Raw genomic sequence first — 25,211 nt, 5'->3', positions numbered from 1 at the left:
CACATCAACACTTATATAGTGGGTACTTTAACTTCTACTTTGGATAAATATTGTTCAACTGATGGTATTATTCATAGTATAAAAATCTTTAGCACAACCCTTGAAGATTGCACTTGCTTTGTGTAGTTGTCCTTAGTGTGGCGAAGCAGAGTGTTGTTAGTTTCACCTAATCTTTATCGTCTCTCGAGTTCTTAGAAGTAGTATAGAACTTTTAAACCTTTCTCCTTTTTATCCTTTTTTGAAATCCAAAAAGATAGCATTTATTGTTAAATTTGTCTAAGTCCTAATTTGTGAATGATATCAATTGAGCTTAAGTCCCACTTGTATTTCAACAAACATCACCAAGGAAGCTATCCAACATAAAGTTGCCCATTCGCATATATAAGCCTTGGAGTTGCTGTGTGATCTTCACATAATCTTAGCATACGTTGTGATTTTGTTCAAGAGAGGGTAGAGTGTACTTGGACATTTTATTCTAATGTTTGGTGAATGATAAAACACACACAAACAAGGTCCTTGTACGTCCATGCAAAGACGTCTTTGTACTCCAAGAATATTTAAATGTTGCTACTTTTAGTACGAGATTCCAATCATCCCCTACAAGGATCACCTTCGGGTTGCTGTAATCTCCTAGGTTTACCTTCTTTATATTTGGTTCCTCGTACTTGATAGCCTTGTCCCTTTCGAACTGATGAGAGGGTGTATCATCCACCCGTGCCACGCCTTCTCGGTACTCTCCGTACTGTGGAGGGAAGGTCACACTTTCTGTACCTTACTCTTCGGTGTCCTCAATCTCATTGATTTGCAACATATGACACTCTAGGTAAAAGACCTCATAGTAGTCCATCTGCCAATGGAAAAGCTTGCTGAGAGAACTAGTTTCATCTTCCGAGCAACCTTCCAACTCTAGTACCCTCTCACCGTTGGGTTCCATCTTTCCCTTTCCGTCCTCTGAACCCCATTCATAATCATGAGTCATCTAAGTCTGATTCAGATGATGCCAATTCCTCGCTCATTGCTTGGTTCCTCAAGTCAATCACATATTTGCACCCTTCACTCTTGATAGAGAGTGGATAGAGAGTGTATTCTTCTTCCAGTTATGATTTTCCTTTGCCTTGATTAACCAAACTCTCCCGAGGAGAGCATCGTAGGCCTTTTTCTTCAGTGGAATGACGACGAAGTCGAGGAAGAAATGTTGGGTGCCGACAACAACTTTTTGTGCCATAAGTGTTCTTAAGGGCTTGATACCATGTTGGTCGGCACCTACAAGGTGGAATGTTGGTGGCCAGAGAGTTGGTTTGCTCAGACCCCTCCATGTTTCCTCCAACAATACATTTACTCTAGAGTTGTTGTCGACGATGGTATTTGTCAACTTCTGTCCCATAATCTCCATTTCTACTACGGCTAGCTTTCGGCCAAAACTCACGGTGAGTAGCATGGGGTCCATGGCGGACGTGCCAGGTGATTTTGCCGCTAGCTTGTGATGTTCCTGGCTGATGATGTTGTCCTCGACTACATTTGTGAGGGCCATTTTCAATTGTGGCATAGTCTTCAAAAGGTCAGATACTCGTATTGATACGGTAGCTTGCAACATCTATTTTATTATAGTTTTCTCGGACTTTGACCGTAGTGGAGTACTGATGACATCATGTGAGGCCCTTTGCTCTTTTGCCATCACTCGTTCAACATCCGCCTTTGCCTCTCAGAGTCTTTCTTTCTCCATACGGGGATTAGGGTACACTGCCTTTTTGCTCTATAACCTCATGATTGCCAGTACCTTCTCGTCTGGCTCCTTGACATCCAACATATTCACTCCCTTTTGCTTCGGGTAGTCTGTATCTTCATGGTTTCACAGTCCACACCATTTACACAACAAACTCCCATTTTTGTTACCGCTTTGACATTCGCAGGCAAATTAACCCCACTCCTTGCACTTTCGACACTGAATCATGGGTCTCCCTTTGGCATTGTATTGAATTTTGCTTCTCAGCGTGTTGTTGTTAGAACGATTGTTCCCTCGTTGGTTGTTACGATATCCTCGTGGTGAGGCATCAAAGTTTGCTGGTGGTTTGGGTGGTGTAGTTGGTGGGGTTGCCTATTCCCCTTGGGCGTAGAGCACTTGTGTGCTCCTTGTTTTCAAGTTGTACAGGCATTCCTTAGTGGAATAAACCAAGTACTTGACAGATGTCACAAAACAGTTTTTTCGAGCAAGTGCCCTTGGTATGCCCTTCTACTTTGCAATCGGCACACCATATTTCTTTGTTTTCCTTGCCATTCTCCCTCCCTGTTGTTAATTCCTTCATCATCTGAAGCATATCCTTCCGTAGGGCTTGTACAGTCTTTGACTGTTCGTCGCTACTTCCATCCGTACTGTCATCATCACTCGTCCTTTTCTTTCCTTTGGATGTTTTGCTTTTGCTCTCAATGTCCATTGCCTGGTTATAGGCTTCATCATATGATGGCAGAGAAACCACTTTCATTTTCCTTCTTAGGGACGGAACAAGTCCTTTTACGAGCCATCTTTTCTTCAAGCAATCGGTCGGCTGGTGTTCCATTTTGCTCAGCAATTCTTTCAGCCAATGATTGTAAGCCCGAACAATTTCACTTTTGCCTTGCTTGGTATTGTATATTTCGGCCACATTTTCGTTGTCATCCCTCAAGAGTTTGAATTCCTCCCGGAACGCCTTTTTCAGATCAGTCCATCTCGTCTTGTGCTGGGCATTGAGGTCTATGTACCAGTCAATGGTAGTCCCCTGAACCCTGAAGGGTAGAAAGAAATGCCTTAAGCCAGTAGTCTTGGTAATCTTGGCCATTTACCTCCCATATTGTTATACATGTTTTACAATGCCGCACGCGGTCCTCTGACTTGTCACCTGTGAATCTTGGGAGTTTTTGCCTCTTCGGATTATTTTGCAACATTGTTCTTGCTTGGAAGGTATTGTGTGCCACCTAGAAGGTACTGTATGCATTTGACCAAATTGGATTGTTCTGCTCTTCGTGTTTCGGTGCCTCTCTTGCACTCTCAGCCATGTGTGAGCTCTTTACGCGTTCGCCTTCTATGTCTTTTGCACCTTGGTCACCTTTGTTTCTATATTCTCTCCTTGCTAGAGTCTTTGACTCAAACCCTCCTATTTTTGATTGCTTCGCCAGAGATAGATTCCCAATTCTATACAAATTGGTTTCAAAATTTTTGGCTTCCTCGCCCTCAAGGTCCCGTACTACCTCTTCGTCACGTTCGGAGTGTTTGGATGGGCTGTTCTCAAACTTGGTTCTAGACTCTTCACTTAATGTCGAGTGTGTGGCCTAATCGGTGAGATCTTCCTCCGCTACGTCTGGAAGTGGTAGGTTCCTCTTAACCTCTACCAACTGGTTCCATGTACACGGTTTCTGTCTCTCCCGACTATGGCTCCGACTCACACTCCAACTCTTACTTCTCTTTTCCAGACTCTTCGAGCCTTTAGCAATTTCTCTTAGCCGGTGTCTCCACTTGCTTTTCTCTCTTATACAGAGGGATCTCTATACTGATCCTTCCCCTACCTCTTTGGTGGTACTAGTATGCCGTCGGTCTTTGTTTGACCATAGGGGCATTAATTGCCAGGGGTACGACGTCTTCTCGCATCCCTCTCTTCCTCTTCCCTACGGTTCTGTTCTTCGTACCTCTGCAGTATCTGCTACCGAAGACGTTCACGATTGCTTTCCTCCCTTCGGTCTCGTAGTTCAATGAGGTTCCATGCCAACAGCCTTGGAAGGCTCTCGAGAAGATCAAATACAACAAGGTTGACCGTGGGTTTGCCATGTACCGTGCCTTCAAGGACAACTCTCTCTTGAGCTTCCCTCTACATGTACCGGGTGATCGAAACCTCCCACAAGTCCACCAAATCTTCCGTGAGTTGATCCTCTCGTGCTTTTGCTTGTGTCACCTCTTCATGTGTATCGCTTTCAATTACTATCAATTGCTGATTGAACGGTCGGCCCATTAGTGCTTACCGCTTGCCGCCATATTGATCTCCGAATTTGTATCGGTGCTATTGTGTCAGTTTAGATTACAGCCGTGAACAAAATATAGCAAGTACATGACAGTTCAACAAATAACATTCAAAGAATAATCACATTACATGTAAGCATAATTGGAATTCACAATATTGGGCCAAATAATATATCTTTATTTCATCATTAGAAATTGGATACAATGATCAAAGTTATCACAATCATAATCATGTCATTGTTCCCGTTACAACATAGTATATATACTACCTGGCGGTTGGCGGAGATACCAACCGTTACCAACTGCCAACCAACTCCTACGGGAACATTACCTAGTCATCTTTTAACTAAACAAAACAAGTTTTATTCTTATGTCATTGAATTATGGCCAACATCGGCATTTGTATCCAATGATGAACATGCATTTATTGCAGCTGGCACTCAAATGATACCAATACTTGTATCATAGACTTGGCCACTTCAAACTTTAGAGGTACAAATTAGATACACAATTTAAAAAAAAAAGTTGTATGGAACTTTTGCATCTAGAAGAATGACAAAAACTCTATTTCCTAAGGCCTCAATAAATAGAGCCACTGGCATTTTGGATGTTGTTCATTTTGACATAAATGGTCTAATGTTTGTTAGTTCCCTTGGAGGTCCCAAGCTGTAGCAACTTTTGTTGATGATTAAAGTTGTTTTAATATTTGAATTATAAATCAGAAAATTTTGAAGCGTTTTAGAATTATCAGAAGGTTGTTGCCTAATGGAGTGTAGATGATAAATTTGGATCAGATTTTATATAGATAGTGAATTCTTAATTTTATTATAATAATATTGCAGGTTTTATTCTTTCACAGATTGCTGTACTGAAATGTCAAGGATATGTTGTTTACATAGATGAACTTGTGCTATGTATTATTGATGGTATGATGAAAGAATAAGTATCCGGTAGAATACTGAGGGGAGGGGGGGGGTGTGAATCAGTATATTGAAAAACTGATACAAAGTTCCCAAACTCAAATTCAGTGACACAAAGTAAACATATCTCAGTCAAGATCAATATTCATAAGAATACTTAACATCAACCGGTTTAACTGTTATGACAACTTAACAGTAAACAACTTCAATCTTGTAAACATCAACAATGCTTAATCATAAATCAACATATTCATCTTTCAATGCTTCTACATATCATGCCTTATCAAAAGTTAATCAAATCAACAAATAAGATCATAACCACAAAAGCATTCACCACTTGACACAAATGTTTATACGTGGAAAACCCAAATAGGTAAAAACCACAGTGAGATGAGACTCACAAGGATAGCTATCTGAACTCTTCTGAAGTTTGCCCTGTTAGGAGCCAAGCCTGTTAAAGCTTTACAATAAGTCCTGTTAAGAACTAATTCCGGTTAGGGGATTTACAAACATGCCTTGATGAAAAACACAATACCCTGTTAGGAGTAACCTCGTTGGAGGATTTAAGAATCCAAGCTAATGGACCACCTTGTTAGAGGATTTAATGAGTAACCAAGCTTGTTAGAGCTTACCCGGTTAAGGGATTTCACTACTGTTGTAATTGTTAGAAAACAATAGGTTTTCTTGATCTGTCTGAGTAGCACTACATTTGCTTGATCAGATCCTTCTAAGCTTCAATCTGCCTTCACTCAAAGTGCAGATCCATTCACCGGTTAGACAACTACCCACTCAACAGGTTTCTATCAATCTTGCCAACAAACTTTTACAAACAACTTCATCAACCTTAAATACAAATCAGTTAGGTCGGTAACACAACAAAAACCTAACTCTCATCATTGAGATTACAAACAAGTCAGTACAATCTTGACTATTAGAAATCATGACAATCTCTTCACATTCTTCAAGAAAATTCCAACTGCTCCCTGATCACCGCTTCATCGGACTTTGTAACTCATCACGTGTTGTGCATTAGATGCAATCTACTTTGCTCCTTCCCTAAACAAAAACAAACGCGCCAAAACAATTTGAACTTATCCTCATACAATGATCACACGTGTCTCCATCATTACCGCTTATCAGATAATATACCAACAAACTTGATCGGTTAGGGTTTAACAACTGATAGGGTTTACCGGTTACATTGCATAGAAAGGTTTAACCCTTTACACCGGTTCACTGGTTCAACTCACGAACTTTACATACCGGTTTACAACATCTTCCACAAAGCTCTTCTTACCGGTTACTAGCCAATATAAAAAAACAACAATATCAGCAATAACATGAATACCATTACCGGTTCAATTGACATCAATGACAACATATCATTAATGCAAAATGCAAACAAACTCAAAATGCCAACAATTATATGTATTTTTCTTCAGTTAGCTTCTATCAACATCATGGCATCGATATTTATATGCAATGGTGGTCCACAAAGGAGTCACGACTCCTTGTGGAACTGACATGATTCCACAAGGAGTCGTGACTCCTATGTGGAGTCACGTCGACAACCATTTGACTAATGCATTACCCACGATAATATCGTCGGGTTCTCATAAAACATAATCGGTCAACCAAACTGATAATATACAAGTCGGTAGTTATAATAACTTTAATCATTCAATATGCGATTCGATAATAATATGCGATCATTTACAATAAATCGGTAATGTCACAATGAAATGATATAATTAATATATGAATAATTAGTAACACAAGGTTGTTACTAATTATTCATAATATTGATTATAATATTAATTATAATATTAACCGATCAACAAATAAATGATTATATATATGTGTGTGTGTGTGTGTGTGTGTGTGTGTGATCAGAATAATAAGGATAGATTTACGGATAAATACAAGACAAATGTTTAAGGCCGTAAGGCCAATTAGACATTTGGTTCATCCGACCGATGCTATCTACTTTAACACTCCCTCTTAGCAAGGGAGGATAATCTTCTATCCTACAACACCTTATTGTGATCACAATAGATTCATCTATAAGAGAGAGAGAGAGATATCACCTCACTGTGATATTAGGAGATATGGCATATCCACGGATATCACGTCTCATGATATCCACCATGATCTCATAAACAATACCCACCATTATGTCCACGGATATCATGTCTCATGATATCCACCTTAATGGCAAATTTAAGGATATTGATTCATGGCATGTCCACGGAAATTACGTCACATAATATCCACCATGAACATCTTTGTGAGTAATATCATCTAACATGGCTTATCCACGGATATCCCTTCTCATGATATCCACCATGAACATATATTACTTAGAGATGACAACCATCATGACATGTCCACAGATGATATCACGTCTCATGATATCCATCATGATGGTAAGATCAATATTGTCAGATCGTCACCTTACAATAAAGATCAGAAATACAAGTGTCCATCATAGAGAGATCATCACCTCCAAATAATGTTCACAAGGGCTCAACAAGCACTGAACCAATGAAGTCATGGAGTCACACACACGACACTAATCATGAACCATATCAGATTAATAAGATTGTAAGAGTTTGAATATTTAAACATCTTAAGAGAATGCATTAGTACTATTAAAACAAGTTAATTTTGCTGAGACTCAATCTCAGCTAGGGCTACATTCTCTACCATACCAAGCTTATCTCGAAAGTACACAAACTTTATTCTGGAGAGAGGCTTGCTGAGAATGTTTGTTGTCAATTCATTAGTACTAATATATCTTAACTGAATAACACATCTTTTCACTTGACCTCCACATGCTTTGACCTTTCATGAAATACAAGGTTGGAGTCTGCATCACTCTTGGTGTATTCCAAGCTCATCAAGTATTCATCTATCGAAAAATATCACGACTTAGGAGTCAACATAGAGGGCCTCTTAGTCTTCATGGGACTTCATCCCATGAATCATAATCTTTTGACTGATCACTAGAGAAATCATCTCGACATAGTCCACTCCTTTTGAATCAATATGACCAAGATGCTCGGATATCAATTGAAGCATATCTTCTTAGTTTCTCCCTTTGTCACGGAAGCATCCCTTGCTCACATGGACCCAATAATAGAAGATATCTTGCTTCAAGAGACTCTAATTTTCTAGTATGATCCTCATATGTCTGAAAGTGCAAGATCCAAAATCATAATGGAACTATTGTCATAAGATCGAGCCCTAGACAGGAATATGACCGATCTGAGATTTAGAACAAAATCCCCTAGCAGTATGCTCCCTCTCACTTGGAGAGCCCTCTTGTCTCAACTTTGCTTTGTAACCCTAGATGTCATCATCCCTTGTACGAATGCCTCAATAATTACCTCCAATGGAGTATTGCACTTTAGCAAGTAAATATATAAAAATGGAGATGTAAAATCTTAGAATCTTCACTAAAGTCCTTTGTATATTCCTCCTGAATTTCAATCTCTTCATCACAATTAGAACTTCAAAACTCTATAACCTGAAAGGCAACAGGCTGTGATTCTAAAGGTGTCCTATATGTAAGGGACAAGTTTCTCATAGTAAATTGAAGAAATTTAAAAAAACAAGATATCCAAATGCAGCTTGTCGTAAGCGGACATCTACTAATAATGTTGTTTCACAAATAACACGCATAATGTAATTGCATGAATTAATAACTACATATGAAAATCATGAACATTATTCAATCATAAAAACTTATCTCTTTCAAGTCAGAATATGAATCCATCTGAATTTTTTTGTGGAAGAGTTTCACCAACATCTGCAATGGAAGCTTGAGGCATAGTCCTGGTAGGACATTGCATTGCATAGTGACCATATTTGTCACATCTAATTTCTAAAGCATTGGATTTCTGAAATATCTTTCCTTCTTTTGTATGTAGGAGCACCATTAGATTCCTTATCTTTCTTCCTTTTGGAATGTCCTTTCTTACCTTTCATCTTTGTGGAGTGGGAGGCAAGAACATGAATATCTTCATTTATGGAGCTTTGGCCAATGCCTCTGATAGCCAATCTAGACTCTTCTTGAATGCAATCTTGCTTTAGTCGATCAAACTTAGGAAGTTTTGATCTTGCACTTATCCCTTGAATAGATGCCTCCCATGAGGAGGGGAGACCATTTAGTGCCAGTATGGTTAACTCTTTGCTCTCTATTGTGTGACCAATAGTAGAGAGTTGATCTTTCAATTCAGTAATCCTCATGAAGTATGAGGTGATGAATTCACCTTTTGTCATTTTAACATGATGGAGTTGTTGGTTTAGAGCAAGAGATCGGCTTGTGTTGTTTATCTCATACATGTTCTCTAGTGATTTGAACATGCAATAGGTAGTCTCCATCTTGCAGATAGTTGGCACAATATGATCTTTTACTGAGTCAACTAACATCTTCATGGCTTTATTGTTCTTTCTCATCCATTGAAGCTTTACATCTTCTTCTTCTGGTTTCTTCACAAATCCATCTAATTCATTTTCACTCAAGGCAAGCATGATTCTGAACTTCCAAGATACGAAGTTAGATGCTCCTTCAAGTCTGTCTTCAACTCTAATTCCATTCAGCATCTTGATGTTGATAGGAGACGATGATTTTGAAGATGGTAGTAGATAGAAGGATAATCTTGCTTTTATAAATCTGATCTGATCTTCCCTTAGGCTGGCTCTGATACCATGATAAATTTGGATCGGATTTTATATAGATAGTGAATTCTTAATTTTATTATAATAATATTGCAGGTTTTATTCTTTCACAGATTGCTGTACTGAAATGTCAATGATATGCTGTTTACACAGATCAAACTTGTGCTATGTATTATATGCTGTTTTCTTCAGTTAGCTTCTATTGACAGCATGGCATCAATATTTATATGCAATGGTGGTCCACAAAGGAGTCACGACTCCTTGTGGAACCGACATGATTCCACAAGGAGTCGTGACTCCTATGTGGAGTCACGTCGACAACCATTTGACTAATGCATTACCCACGATAATATCATCGGGTTCTTATAAAACATAATCGGTCAACCAAACCGATAATATACAAGTCGGTAGTTATAATAACTTTAATCATTCAATATGCAACTCGATAATAATATGCGATCATTTACAATAAATCGGTAATGTCAAAATGAAATGATATAATTAATATTATGAATAATTAGTAACACAAGGTTGTTACTAATTATTCATAATATTGACAAATAAATGATTATATATATATGTGTGTGTGTGTGTGATCAGAATAATAAGGATAGATTTACAGATAAATACAAGACAAATGTCTAAGGCCGTAAGGCCAATTAGATATTTGGTTCATCCGACCGATACTATCTACTTTAACAGTAGAAGCATTTCAAGATGTTTTTAATGTTGCAAAGACTGCTTATAATCTACCTCCTATAAGTAATGTTACAGATGGATCTCAAGGTTCTGTTAAAATAGGAAAATTGTTTTCTGATAATTGAGAAATAGTAGGTTGTTGAAGGTAAATAGTGGGTACTCTGTATGAGTTAGCATTTGTAATCAATGATGAACATGCATTTATTGCAGCTGACACTTAAATGATACCAAGAATTGTATCATAGACTTGGCCACTTCAAATTTTAGATGTACAAATTAGATAAAGACACAATTTAAAAAAAAAAAGTTGTATGAAACATTTGCATCTGGGAGAATAACAAAAAGTCTATTTCCCAAGGCCTCAATAAATAGAGCCAGTGGAATTTTGTATGTTGTTCATTTTGACTTAAATGGTCTAATGCTTGTTAGTTTGAAGTGTTTTAGAATTATCAGAAGGTTGTTGCCTAATGGAGTGTAGAAGCAGTTCAAGATCTTTTCAATGTTGCAAAGACTGCTTATAATTTACCTCCTATAAGTAATGTTACAGATGGATCTCAAGGTTCTTTTAAAATAGGAAAATTGTTTTGTGATAATTGAGAAATAGTAGGTTGTTGAAGGTAAAGAGTGGGTATTCTGTATGAGTTACCATTTGTATCTAATGATGAACATGCATTTATTGCAGCTGACACTCAAATGATACCAAGAATTGTATCATAGACTTGGCCACTTCAAATTTTAGAGGTACAAATTAGATGAAGACACAATTCAAAAACTAAATTTGTATGAAACATTTGCATCTAGGATAATGACAAAAACTCTATTTCCCAAGGCCTCAATAAATTGAACCACTGGAATTTTGGATGTTGTTCATTTTGACATAAATGGTCTAATGCTTGTTAGTTCCCTTGGAGGTGCCAAGCTGTAGCATCTTTTTGTTGATGATTAAAGTTATTTTAATAATTGAATTATAAATCAGAAAATTTTGAAGTGTTTTAGAATTATCAGAAGGTTGTTGAAAATGTAATTGATAGGAAGATCAAATTCTTCAAATGGATTATGGAAGATATATATATATATCTAAAGAAAGGTTCAAACAATATTGTAAGGAACTCAAAAGTGTAAGAAACAGTCAGTTCCAGGCAATCCACAACAAAATAGTGTGGCTGAGAGGATGAACCATAAATTGAGAGAGAGCATTAGAACCATGTTTGAAGATATCCAACTTCCACAAGATTTTTTAGGTAGAAGCGTTTTCCACTGTTGCTTATATTTGAAGCAAAGGAGGCTCTAAATTATTGAAAATGTATACCACAGGAATTGTTGTCTGGTAAGAAGCCCAAGTTAGAATATTTAGGAGTATTTAGTTGGAAATTTTTGCAGCTATTCCTTCTATTTTTATTGGCAACAGTCTATAATCAAAATACTGCGAGTTTCACATTCCAACTATAAAATAGTTATTTGTTACTTGAGATGTGAAATTTATTGAAGATTCCTCTCTATAGTGGGAACCTAATATCAGTAAAAGAAATAGTTTTGGTTTTCAAATTGGAGAAAAGATTTCAACTGAATTAGATTTCAATGAGGAGGAGCCTACTATTTAGATAGACGTGAAATTTCAAATGGAAATAGAGGAGCAACCTCGTTTTCTAATTGAGGAAGAGTCAAACTTTTACACATCCCAAGCTTTTGTCACATTGTGATAAGAAGTCTTTGTGGAAGGTAATTGAAAATATTCAAATTCATTTACTCTTATTTTATGCAGTTTTAAAAGATTCCAAAATTGTGCAAGTGGCTTTTAATTACCAAATTCAGAAAATGGGAGGAAGCAGTGGATGATAAAAGTATAAACTTTTGCTGAAAAATAAAACATGGATGAAAGACCATTGGTTGCAAATCGTTTTACAGGCATTGATAGGTTAAACCATTAAAGTGTGCCTTGTAACATTGATAGGTTAAATTTTTTCCTGTAACAGACAGTTATTCACAAACTGTAGGTATTGATTGTTCTTAAGCAGTCTTACTTGTGTTGAAGATGACTTGGAAGTGAATGAAGTAAATGTTAAACATGCATTTCTAAATGGAGACTTGAGGAGGAGATATATATGACACAACCAAAAGGACTTGTTGTAGCTGGAAATAAAACTGGGGTAAGCAAAGCGAAGAGATCTTTATCTTGTCATAAACAATAACTTCATGCTTGTTGTGAGTTAGTTGATCAATATCTTCTTACAAATGGCTTCAAGAGAGATGTAACTCAAATAATCTCTATATTAAGCAAGCAAATGGATTTTTTATCCTTCAAGCATATCTAGATGACATTACATTAAGGGGCAACAATTTGGAATTCATGGAAGTATCAAAAGCATTTTGTGTGTTGAGTATGAGATCGTAACTTGGTATGTCATGGATATTCACATTATTTTTTTGGAATTGTAAGTACATATGATAATGGAAACAATGCGATTGCATGTGAGCTGGAAGAGGTTTCTAGAAGACATTTTGAAGTGTTTCAATATGGCTGAATGCAATGCAGTAGCGACTGTAATGGAATCAAATTTAAATCCATCTACAGAAATGTGTCCTAAAATGGAACAAGACAGTAGAGTTACGGAACAAATTCAATAAAAACTGCTGTTGAATTTCACATGCATGACCAAATTTGGCTCATGCAGTAAACTCATTAATCCAGCACACAGCTATCTTAGATGGTCTGGTGAAGAGTGTTAAGCTACATGAAAGGTACTCTTGATTATGGCATCTGTCTTGAAATAATGATAAAGTATTGTAGCTAACAATGTATTAAGATTTAGACTGAGTGTTGGTAAAGATTGAATGAAGAACTGAGAATGAGAGAGCAATGAGGCCTAGCATAATTTGTGCAGGCCCGTTTATTTATTATACTAAAGTTGGGGCTATAAATCAGTTACAATGAGAATGTGTACATGAATATTTGATTAACGTGTTTATATTATCAACCATTATTATGTTTATTAATTAATATTATTACATTTATTAGTATTAGCAGGGAGGGGATTATGAGACAAGCAAATAGACTACAGGATACAGTTTTATGTTCAGTGGTGGTGTTGCATCAGGAACAGCAAAAATGAATTAGCTAGAGCACTTCCAAGCAGTGAAGCTGAGTATACGGCGGCATCTTATTTTACTGAGAGGGCTATGTTGTTACAAAAGCTAGAGGAGGATCTGGGGTTGGCACAGAATGCACCTATGAAGCTATATTGTGATAACCAAAGTTACATAAGATCCTGAAATACAAAGCATAGTGGTAGCTGTTAACATTTTAATAAGTTCAAGTCAAAAATTAATTGAGTATTGCTGTACTTAGAGAATGGTTGGACAAGTTTTCACTAAATCACCATCTTGATGAATTTAAGAATTACAAGTTTCAATTAAAAGTGTCTGAGGAATGGTTGAGTAGTATTTTAGACTTAACCTTGTTAAAATTTACAATGTTGCATGTTTAGGGTACTACTAATTTAGAGCAGGCCATCTTAGAAAAAGTTTGTGTAACTTGTGCAAAAATTTATCTCTGAATTAAAAACATGATAAGTTAGTTTTAGTTCTAAAAATGTTTTGAGTTTTAGTCCATTTATAAGATAAGCTATTTGAGTACTCAATCGACTTCTTTTAATGAAAGAACTCTTAACTCTCATGTACTCAAAGCATTTTATTTATAATTAATGGCAATGCAATAGGACTTTTTCCTACGGTCCTCTTTCTAGGTATCTATGCTTTCTTGTCTCTGTGATTCAATCTTAGGATTTTTAACATCCATACTGATCAATCCATGGAAGTATTCTCACACCAGGTGGCAGCTCATCTGCTTTTGCCCGCTCTTTATGAATTTGAAACCGTCTTTGGCATTGGCAGCATTACTGCCTGGAGACTGATGGTGTGTTTGTGTTGCTGAAGGTGTATTCAAAGGATAATTGTCCATATTCAGAGCAGTTACTGCATCTGAAAGCAACACGCTCATAATCTACATGTCTAAAAACATATAAATTACATGCAATTTGGTCCCACACTGCCATGGGCATGGGTGCTTTGTATGAGCCATGAGGCTTATGCTTTCTTATAATACATGAACTTAAAGATCTTAAATAAATAAGCGCTGATAATAAATGCATAGCTTTTAGGCTGCAAAAGAATGTTATATAACGATTTCTCTTTTTAATGAGAATTTACAATATTTCAATTGAAGCTTCTGAACATGAACAAGCAGTTAGGAAATTTACTTCTTTGGAAGATACAGAAACCATCCTTGACGATGAAAACAGAAAAAACAGGTGGCAGAGCCGCTTTCACTGTTTTTGTTTGGAAATTTTTGGTTACCAAAATATATGGTTAATTTTGTGATACAACCATTTTTTGTTACTCCTGACTATTTAATATAATATTGGGAGATATCCTTGGAGGTTCAATGTGCTTCCTCGGCACCCCTCAGGTATTGTGAATTTGGGAACACCTTGTAATATTCAGGATGTATGGATAATTTGAGGGAGGGCTGTTGTGTCACCATGGAAATCTTCTGTGGACAAACAAACTTCTTGTACAGGTGTATGGGATGTCAGCATGGAGTCCTTTGTAAGAGCAGAACTTTGCACCATGTGACCATTTAATTCACAACTTTTCTATTGACTTACAAGGTGATGATCCTTCTAGGCAGTCTTTTCTGTAATATGTCTATCCCATTCCATTGAAATTGGGAAACATAAATGTTACAAGCATCACAGGTGCCGTTTCCACTTATAAAGTATGTGAATTGAGATTAAACTTTAATTTTTTTAAGCTGGCACGTTGGTGTATAGCTTTGATAGAACACTCAAAGCATATGGTAAAAGATGAAATTTAAGAATCTTATCTTTTCTTCCCATGCCTACTTCTATGAATATTTCAGAAAATTGTATGTAATGTGTATTGGTTTTGTATATAATGGGATCATTAAATAGTCACTTGGTCTTTTCTTTTTGTAAAGCTTAAATCATTGTTTCTGCAAAGTTCTTGCAATATTTCTAGTGTCAAACTTCAAAGTTCTTGCAACTTTTCTTTTGCTCAAAGTTTTTTCAATTTTTCTGGTGTACAAAGTTCGAGCAGTCATCAAAATGTTTGAATATTTATATCTTATTTCTAACCTATGTTTATATTGTGCTTTTATACAGCTGTTGAGCTTGTCCGACTTAGAGACTGATTATATCAATCCTTATGATTCGTCATCTCGTGTGAATTATCTTGTAATCCCAGAGTTTGCGATTCAAGGAGGCTTGTGCTTACTTTTCCTTTTCACTGGGCATTGGGTTATGTTCCTTTTATCTGTACCACTTGTAGGTTACCATCTGCAATTGTAAGTTTTCATTCTGACACATGGATGGTTGTTAATTAGAAAGTTGCTGCTAGGATTTTATTTCTTATTTGATGGTGTCTTATAATCACTGCTATATTCAATAAAGTATGCTGTAATTCCCTGTACATTCTATGGAGGATTTAAATTAGCTCATAAGTAGGAAATAGTAATTTTTTGATTTTATTTTACCACAGGCTCGTTTTTGTTGTGAGATAATATCATAGTCATAAACACGCTCAAGTGAATGTGGATAGGGAAAGAGAGAAAACACCATGTATTGTCAATATCTTAATAAGCAATACTGTAGTACAACCTCCAAGAAAGGTTTGGGTTAAACTTGTCAATCATGCTCCTATATATCATCTCTTAGTGATCTGACTGACATGCAAGGGCATCTAGATGGCAATTTTTTGGTATTTTCTACATTTTCAAAATTTGCATTTTCAGAGGCCTTAAAGCATGATTGGCCAGAAGATTCAAACGATAGGAACACAAGAAGTAAAAGCAGCTTCTAATTGGCTGTCAATAAACTATTTTGAGCAGAAGGATGTGTAGAACACAATGCTACTACTGAGAGAGGGGGGGGGGGGGGGTGGAGCAGGGGTGAAGGGGGGGAGCGGGGGGGGGGTGCGCGGCGGGGGTGAATCAGTAGTAGATTAAACTTTCAAATCTTTAAACAGTTAGATATTTTTGATAAACTGAACAATTTAATCAGAACATAAAAGAATGCAACAACAAGTAGAGACCAATACACAAATACGTGGAAAACCCAAAATGGGAAAAACCGCGGTGAAAAGTGCTGCTAGGATCTACTGTTCTAATCCAGCCTCACAAATGGATAGTCTATACATAGTTTTAGGACACCAACCATAAGGAATCACCAAATTCCTTGTTAGAGCACCAACTCTTACAAATTCACCACTTCACAAACTGAGCACCAACTCTTACAAATTCACCACTTCACAAACTGAGCACCAACTCAACATCCTTTAGGCACCAATTATAAGAATGCCATAAATAAAATTTAACTGAATCACAGACTTCAAATCTGAAACATTACAATATTGAAAGCATATATTCAAATGTTACAAACTGCACACTATAAGTTTCAGATATATAAATCAGTTTTATATTCCACAAAGCGATCAATCTGCAAACATACTTTTATATTCTGTTGCAACCTTTAGCGAAGCTCTGTTAACACTAACTTAACACAACTTCAACAAACCAAAATATGATATATACATCACTGCTGACCTTGTTTATGTTATAATAATTGAGAGTTTGATATTTACAAAGGAGACAAAAGACTCCTTAAATAGAGAATACAAGACGATCTTTTCATAACGGAAACGATCGTGAATAGAAACACGAAAGACATAAACAAAAGTTTCTAATTATTAATTAGACAACTAAGATGATCATTATAGAAACATTACGATATTATTTTAATACCCTCCCTTAATGGTCATCGTTTTAACTACCCAACAAAAGACATGACAAATTCTGTAAGTCTTTTGGTCATGAATGCATAGAAGGCTGTCCCCTTCTATTCAAAAGGTTCTGTGACATGATTCTACTGTCGAGACCTTCCCTGGTTTTGATAAACTTCTGGAGACGACCAAGATAATCACAATCTTTCCAACCTGATGTTGGGTAACAAAGTTGTCCCTCCCTTTATCCAAAGACCAATAGACCATGTTAAATCATCTGCCTGGTACATCGATTCTGGAGCTTCTCGACATTTCACTTAATGGGACTGGTTCATAGAATACATGCCATTCAAAGATTATGTGATCTTTAGAGGAGGTGAAGAGCATACTGTTTTTGGCAAGGGCAATGTTCAAATTACATCTGGAGGGAGAAATCTGATATTTCTCAATGTATACTATGTTTCAGGCATGGAATTAAACCTTCTCTCAGTCAGTCAGTTTATGTGCCATTCTTTGAAGCTGGATGTCGTCTTCAGTGCACACAAGTGTAGCATTGTTGACAAGGAGACTTGCACCATTGTTGTTGTTGGCCTTGAGGATCATGGTCTTTACAGACTTGTTGACACTGGTGATTCCTGTTGACGTGTGTTTTGTACACTGCCTAACACAGAATAAAATACCCAAGGGCACCTTATCCTCTCTTGAATAAAGCCTCTGATTGCTGAAGATATCGCGGAAAGGATCAATCAGGATGACTCCAAGGTTCTTTGATGTAGGGTCTCTACGTGTGGACAAGCTCGCCGTGGTATGATGTGATTTGCTGGAATCACAAGGGGACTTACATTTGATGATTGAACTTCCGATCTGCTTTGCTGGAACACAGGCTCTGACTAACCTAGATTTGAAAAAATGGAAAAAGGATAAGGGCGAAGAGAGGATCTAATCCTAATACTAAGAATGTAGGAGCAATGATTGATTTTTGATGAAACTCTAGCTAGGTCTTGTTTTGACATCAATGGACCATCTACACAAGGCTAGTGCGATCTTCTAAGGGAAGCTTTATGATGTTCAAATCATCACTGCAGGCATAGACACCATCAAGTTGATGCATATCAATGAAGAAGCGACAAATTGAAAGTGAGCTTAAGTTGAACGATTCTAGTTGACTACACAAGGCAAGTCTGCAATCAACAAACTGCTAGTAGTATGGATATACGAATTTCACCATCAATCAATCACATTTCCTCCATTCATCTAATCATCTACCATCTAAGATTGAAGACTCAACAAGAAACCATGCAAATTGCAAGAAACGACACACTTCACCATTACTTCAATGAAAATGGAGTTTGTTTACAATCAATGGCAACAATTTCTTGCCTTGTCCTCCTATTCTACTCTAATTGCTATTCTATCAATTTCTAACTACTCTCTATCTACTAACTGCTTTCAACTATTTCTAACTCTCTCTCTAACAATTATCTAACTATTGCTAATTAGCCCTTTACAAAATGAAATGCCAGGGCTTATATAGTGCCCTCAATACAATTCAATGGCTTAGATCAATTCGAGATCAATGGCCAAGATTTTACAATGAAAACCCTAATTAGGGTTTGTTACAACCATTACATAACATTTAATGCTTGACCAATGATAAAATTGTATTGTTTAGACACATGTCCCCTCTAGAAAAATCGACCAATGGATAGCCGGGGTAGGTACATCGGAGTTTGTGCCACCTTCCATGAGTTAGGTACATTGAATCTGGACATGCTGAGGTGGACCACACTGGCTGGAGGAGTGATGATTGGGATGCCACCTCATTTGACACTTGTAACTTGGTAGATATTCAACTTGATGTTGTTGAGAAGCTTGCTCTTATTAATTCATCTGGAACTATTGACTTCTTCAACAAGCCCTTGTTCTAACTCCATGTGTCCTTGATGTGCAGGATGATGATGTACCTCGCCTTGGAACGCTGGATTGGAAGAGGTTGCCCTTGTCCTGGCTTGATCGTCCCGGCGAAGACCGTCCTTGATCCGGCTTGATTTTCCTTGATGAGATCTCCATTTGATGCCTACACAACATTTCAAAATTAGCAACATGATTTTGCAATGAATAACTAGATTAGAGATTAAATTTAGGAAACTTCATAATAAGTCCTTGAGTTATTATTTCCTAAAAAACGATTGAGCTATTACAATTCAAAATTCAAAATTCAAAATTTGAAGGCTATGACGATCAACAATCAAAATCAAAACAATAAATCCATATCGCCATACCTCACTTGAGAGCTAACTCTAGAATGCAAAACAAGGAATTTGCCTAGGCAAAATTAATGCTTGAAGCCTTTTCCACGTGATCTTCAAGTGAACGTCCTTCCTATCAATCTTGCCACCTTTGGAGATGTCTTTGACGTGATCTCCCAATATCCTTGGCAAGTTCGCACAATATGAAACTTTAGATTCGCACCTCCTTTGATGATACTTCTCACCACCTTGCTTGAAATGAAATTCGCTCTCTCTAAACACAATTCGCACTTTCCTTTGTCTTCCTCAAATCGCTCTTGAATGTGGATGATAAAATGATAATGTGAAAATAACAATTTGCACCACCCTTTATAAGCGCTTACCTCTCATCACCATATAGGCCGACTTTTGTAAAAATAAAGCAATTTAAACGATTTTTAATAAATAACAAGGACCGACCTTCATAAAACAAATAAATACCAAGCGCTCCATTTAATTTTTTTAATTGATTAATAATTAATTATTAAATGCCTTTATTATTTAAATTGTCAAATTCGATTTTTACAAAGGCAAAAATAATTAATAAATATCAAACGCAATATTTAAATGCTAATTAATTGAATCTTTTAATTTATCGAATTTTAGCATTTAAAATAGATTCAAAAATATTTGTTTGAGCGCCAAAATTGGAAAGTGAAAAAATACAAACCTCATCGCCCTGGTCCCTGACTGAGGGACAGGAGCGATCCATCAACTTGGTCTTGATTTTTGCATTTTTGACGTCCAAAGTCTCCAACCTTACGTTGAAATTGCCATTTTCGTTGGGTCCTTCGAGCTTGAGTGTCTTGCTTGTGTGAACAAGTGCCTCTTATGACCATTATCGCCCTGGTCCCTTGGAGAGGGACAGGAGCGATCTAAATGTTTTCACTTAGATCTTGCATCTTTAATCTCCAATTTTCATCATAAGGCGAATAATAACATTATTTCTTCATTCTATGCTTGTTCCACTTGACTTCTACAAGGCGTTTTGATGTTTGGAGGAATATCGCCCTGGTCCCTTGGAGAGGGATAGGAGCGATCCATGTGCTTTCTCCATTTCAAGCTTAAATTGGTAACATCTTAACGTTCACCTCCCTTGTATCGCCTTCCAAATGATGTTTTAAACCTTGTGCAACTTTGCTTTGACGTGATCTTCAAAGGATAATAAGTGACTTAACAAATATCGCTCTAGTCCCTTGGAGAGGGACAGGAGCGATCTAGTGTTTTCTCCTTTATCTTTGTAACTTCGAACTTCAATCTTCATTGTGAGGGACAAACAATGTTATTCTTCCATTCCACTCTCGTCTCACTTGACTTCTACAAGACGTATTTGATGTTTGGAAGGTTATCGCCCTGGTCCCTGGGAGAGGGACAGGAGCGATCCTTGTCCTAGCTCAAATTTGCAAACTTCCAATCTTTGCTTCTTGTTCATCGCTTTCCAAATGGCGTCCTTGATCTTGCCTATCCTTGCCTTGTCTTGATTTTGGAGGAAAATGAATGATCCTATGCAAATCGCCCTGGTCCCTGACTGAGGGACAGGAGCGAACTAGCTTCCTTGGCTCAATTGATGATCATTTAACGTTTGAAACCTTTGCATATCATCTTGTTAAGACGCCTTAGACCTTGTGCGACCTTGCAAAACCTTGACTTAATGTGATTTTTGAAGGATTTGGCAACTATAGTCAATATCGCTCTGGTCCCTTGGTGAGGGACAGGAGCGAATTTCAATGTTTTGAGCTTGTCTTTGCTTCCATTGACTTGTCATTGCCTTCATTGGGTAAAATGAAGTCCTTTGATCCTTCTTAGCCGCTTGGTACTTGTTAAACTTTCAAAATCTAGATCTTTATGAAAATTTCGCTCTGGTCCCTTGGAGAGGGACAGGAGCGCCTAGGACAATATGGGCTTCACTTGGCGTTTTTGCAATCTTCAAATTATCTTCAACGGATTCGTTATGCCCCTTTTGCTTGCCCCAAACTTAAAAAACTCATTTCACTTTGCCAAAACTTGTCTTATAAGGAAAATCGCTCTGGTCCCTGAGAGAGGGACGGGAGCTATCACTTAAATTCGCCCTGGTCCCTGGCAGAGGGACAGGAGCGATTTTGCTTCTAGGGTCAATTTTCCTCATGATTGCGCTTTCAAGTTATATTCAACTGATAAAATGTATCTCCTTTGATCTTCTCAATTCGCAAAATCGTTCAAATCTTTCAAGGACAAGGCAATTTTGAATTTCAAGCTCCGGTCCTTCAGTGAGGGACAGGAGCGAATTTTGCTCTCCAGGCCCAAATGCTTCACTTTTCACCACGAAAGGTCTTTGCTAGGGAAGATATCATCCTGCTTCATGCTATGAATAAAAGTTAATGTCCAAACAAAGTCTAAAAATGTGCATATGAATAAAATCGCTCTGGTCCCTCAGCGAGGGACAGGAGCGAATTTGACCTTCTAGGCAAAAACTTCATCACTTCATTGTTTTTGATCAAGTCTGGATGCTCTATCATGCTCATTTCGTCCTTCACCATGCCTTTGATGTCTCAATTCGTCCAAACAAGGTCAGGAATGGCTCAAATAAGTATTATCGCTCTGGACCCTTGGTGAGGGACAGGAGCGCCTCGCCTTGGTCCTCCTGGGAGGGACAGGAGCGAAATTCACTCTGGATCCTCAGTGAAGGATAGGAGCGAAATTTGACTTTTCGAACTCTCTATCAGAACAATTTTAATGGAATATAACATTTAAGTATAAGTGACATTCAGGATGTTTGAGAGTGGTTTCAAACCTCCAGGAGTTATATAGCAAAATCTAGTTTTTTGAGGTTTTTTCAGTTTCCAGACTTAGTCAAATTTCAGGATCAGGGCATTCCAGACTTAGCCAAATTTCAGGGTCAGGACGTCACTCAAAATGCAAAGGCTAACTAACAAAACCCTAAAAAACCTAGAAAACAAACCCTAAAAAGCAAAAAAAAACATGGGTCCCCATTTGCAATGGGGCGATGTGTGAAAACGTCACAACAATTCCCAAGAGCATGCTATGGTAGCAAAGAGTTCTTCCATCAGCACACTTTGGCATTGGTAGTATGGACACCTAAATGTTCACTATCTCTCTCAGTTGTCTCAAGAGGGTCTGGTTGTTGGCTTACCTGAGATTTAGTCATAGAGACATGGTGTTTGTGGAGGTGGCCAGGCTAGTAAGTAGCATCAGACTCCCGATTTAGTCATAGAGTCATTGTGTTTGTGGAGCTTTCCAGGCTAGTAAGCAGCATCAGACTCCCTTCTCAGATGGCGATGCTTGGAGAACCTCCAAGGTCTTGCATCTAGTCTATGCAGATATTTGTGGACTGATGAACACTGCATCAGTCACTGGCACCAAGTATTTTTTATTATTTGTCGATGACTTCAAGTAGAAAAATGTGGGTGTTTTTTCTTAAAAACAAGTCAGATGTGTTTCCTGAATTTCAGAAGTTTAAGGCCTTAGTTGAAAAAGAGTCGGGATGGCCCATCAAAAGTCTTAGGTCAGATAATGGGGGGGAATTTTTATTCTCCTGATTTCTCCAACTTTTGTGCACACCATGGCATTAAATGTGAGCTAAAAAATTGGGCAAAAAACGAAAATGCATGACCACAATTTTTGGGAAAAATCAGGCAAAACCCTTTTACAAAATCACAACTTTTGTGGAAAAAATCATACAAAACCCATATGTCCTCGCCGAAACCCTCGATTTTTTGGGAAATTGAAAAACCCTAGCTCGAAAAACTGAAGTCATAGGCGCTCAAACAAACTAATCCAGGAAGATACAAAGAACCCACCATTTTATTAAAAAAGCCAGGTTTGAAATCCTAGCCACAAACCCGTGTTTTGTTTGAAAAACGTCAAATAGCGATGCTGGAAAACCACAATTTGCTGCTGAAAACCTGTCGCATAAGAAGAAATCGCAGAAACCCTACCTCATTGAGCGAAAACACAAAAAACACCATGTTGCAAGCAAAGACAAAGGCGCCAAAAATAAAATGGTCGTGGAAATCACAAGGCCGCGAGCACAAAAAATTGCTGAATAAAACATCATGATTATTTCAAACCCTTGCAACAAAAATGATTCACGGAAGAAAAAATGACCTGTCGCAGCTAACAAGACCCGAGTCACAAATAAAAACGATGCAGAAAAACCCTTCTGCGTGAATGGAAAAAAGAACCATGCGTCGCACAGAATAAAAACATTCGCAAGTGAATCACGACTAGAGATGTTGTGCGAACAAAACCTCGAAAAAGTCGTGTGCAAGCAGATAGAGAAAACACACGACTTTGAATGAGCTTGTGATTTCAAAAATCATGTGATATAAAAACCCTTGCGATTTGTAGAACACAAAAAAACATGATTTTCAACAAGAAACTTCACGATTATTAGAATAGAAACCTTCCGAAATTTTTTCATCGAAAAAAAAAAATACTAGAAAAATTCCAAGTAGGACTCTACAATTATTTAAAAAATTTGCCAAATGATCCTAACCCACTCTGATACCATGTTATAATAATTGAGAGTTTGATATTTACAAAGGAGACAATAGACTCCTTAAATAGAGAACACATGATGATCTTTCCATAACAGAAACAATCATGAATAGGAACACAAAAGACATAAACATAAGTTTCTAACTACTAACTAAAAGACTAAGATGACCATTATAGAAACATTCCAATATTATTTTAATAGTTTACAGTCTGAATCAATTAAGGAACATATACTCACAACATTTTACAATCTATTTTCAGTTGCATACCCAGAGCATTACATTCTTTCAATCCACAGTATATCCACTCGTGTAGTTTTTCCTTTCTATTCACAGTATATCCACTCATGCGTTTCATACGTTCTCTTTTCAATTCTCAGCATATTTATTCATACATTCTCCTTTCCATATGATAACATCACTCACCAACATTCATCGATCCATTGTTCCACTTAAATACATTTGGCTTTCAGTTGAACAATAATGTGGTAGTTTAAAAACTACTCAATGCAGTTATAACTGAAATCTGTAAAAAAAAAATTCCTTATTTCTTACGGCTGAAGAAGTATACACAACATCGTCTAGAGATTGTAATAACAATGAAATGTATTACAGTTTGTAGTTGTATCCGGGTGGCAATGATCAGTTAGAAGCAAGTTATAACTAACACAGTTATCAACTAATCATACATTTACAAAATGAAATATCTAAACAATTAACTTGATGATTATGTAACTTTAGAGATTGCCGTCTCCATTCCATATGCTGTTTTCAACAACTGGCACTAATGGAGACAAAACTAACAAATCACAACTTCTGTAACCTCTCATGTACAAATGGCGACATCATAATTGAGTTTGATTTCTGAAATAAACAAATGATCACATTTGGTCATATTCACTGTCAGATACACAGCCCGATTCAAACTACTTCATAATTAAACTTGATCACTAGGATTATGGTGGCGATTCAATATGATATTCTGAGAGTTACAAATCGATCAACATATTCTGAGAAGTTTGTCTGCAACTCAACACCAATGAATCTGGTTGGGAATGTCTGTTTAAGTTTGACATCAATGACAAATTTCTAACAGGATGGTGATCAAATGATTGAATCAGATCCGCATGCAATGGTTGCTACTACCAATGTGCTGCCCCACAAGGATGAGGAACACCTATTCGCCTCACAAATGTGGGTTTAATGGAAAGGGTTTGCATTTCATTGTTGACAGTGGAAATCGGAAGAATTTGATCTCTATTGGAATTATCAAGAGATTGTACCTATAGACAAAACTACACCTGCAACCATATTCCATGGGATGGGTGAGCCAGAGGCGAGATAT

General features: G+C 37.2%; 1 protein-coding gene across 1 annotated transcript in view; it reads left to right on the top strand.

Moving 5' to 3' along the window:
- Positions 1-25,211, top strand: part of LOC131032905 (protein cornichon homolog 2) — a 100,658-nt gene that overhangs the window by 38,727 nt on the left and 36,720 nt on the right. Inside the window, exon 2 of the mRNA XM_057964006.2 lies at positions 15,468-15,649. Coding sequence (XP_057819989.1) covers positions 15,468-15,649 — 182 coding nt within the window. The remainder of the gene's footprint in view (positions 1-15,467; positions 15,650-25,211) is intronic.

The sequence above is a fragment of the Cryptomeria japonica genome, chromosome 4 (assembly GCF_030272615.1).
Source record: "Cryptomeria japonica chromosome 4, Sugi_1.0, whole genome shotgun sequence".
Classification (NCBI taxonomy): domain Eukaryota; kingdom Viridiplantae; phylum Streptophyta; class Pinopsida; order Cupressales; family Cupressaceae; genus Cryptomeria; species Cryptomeria japonica.
Note: the sequence above shows the minus strand (reverse complement) of the source record. Positions and strands in the feature narration are given on the sequence as shown.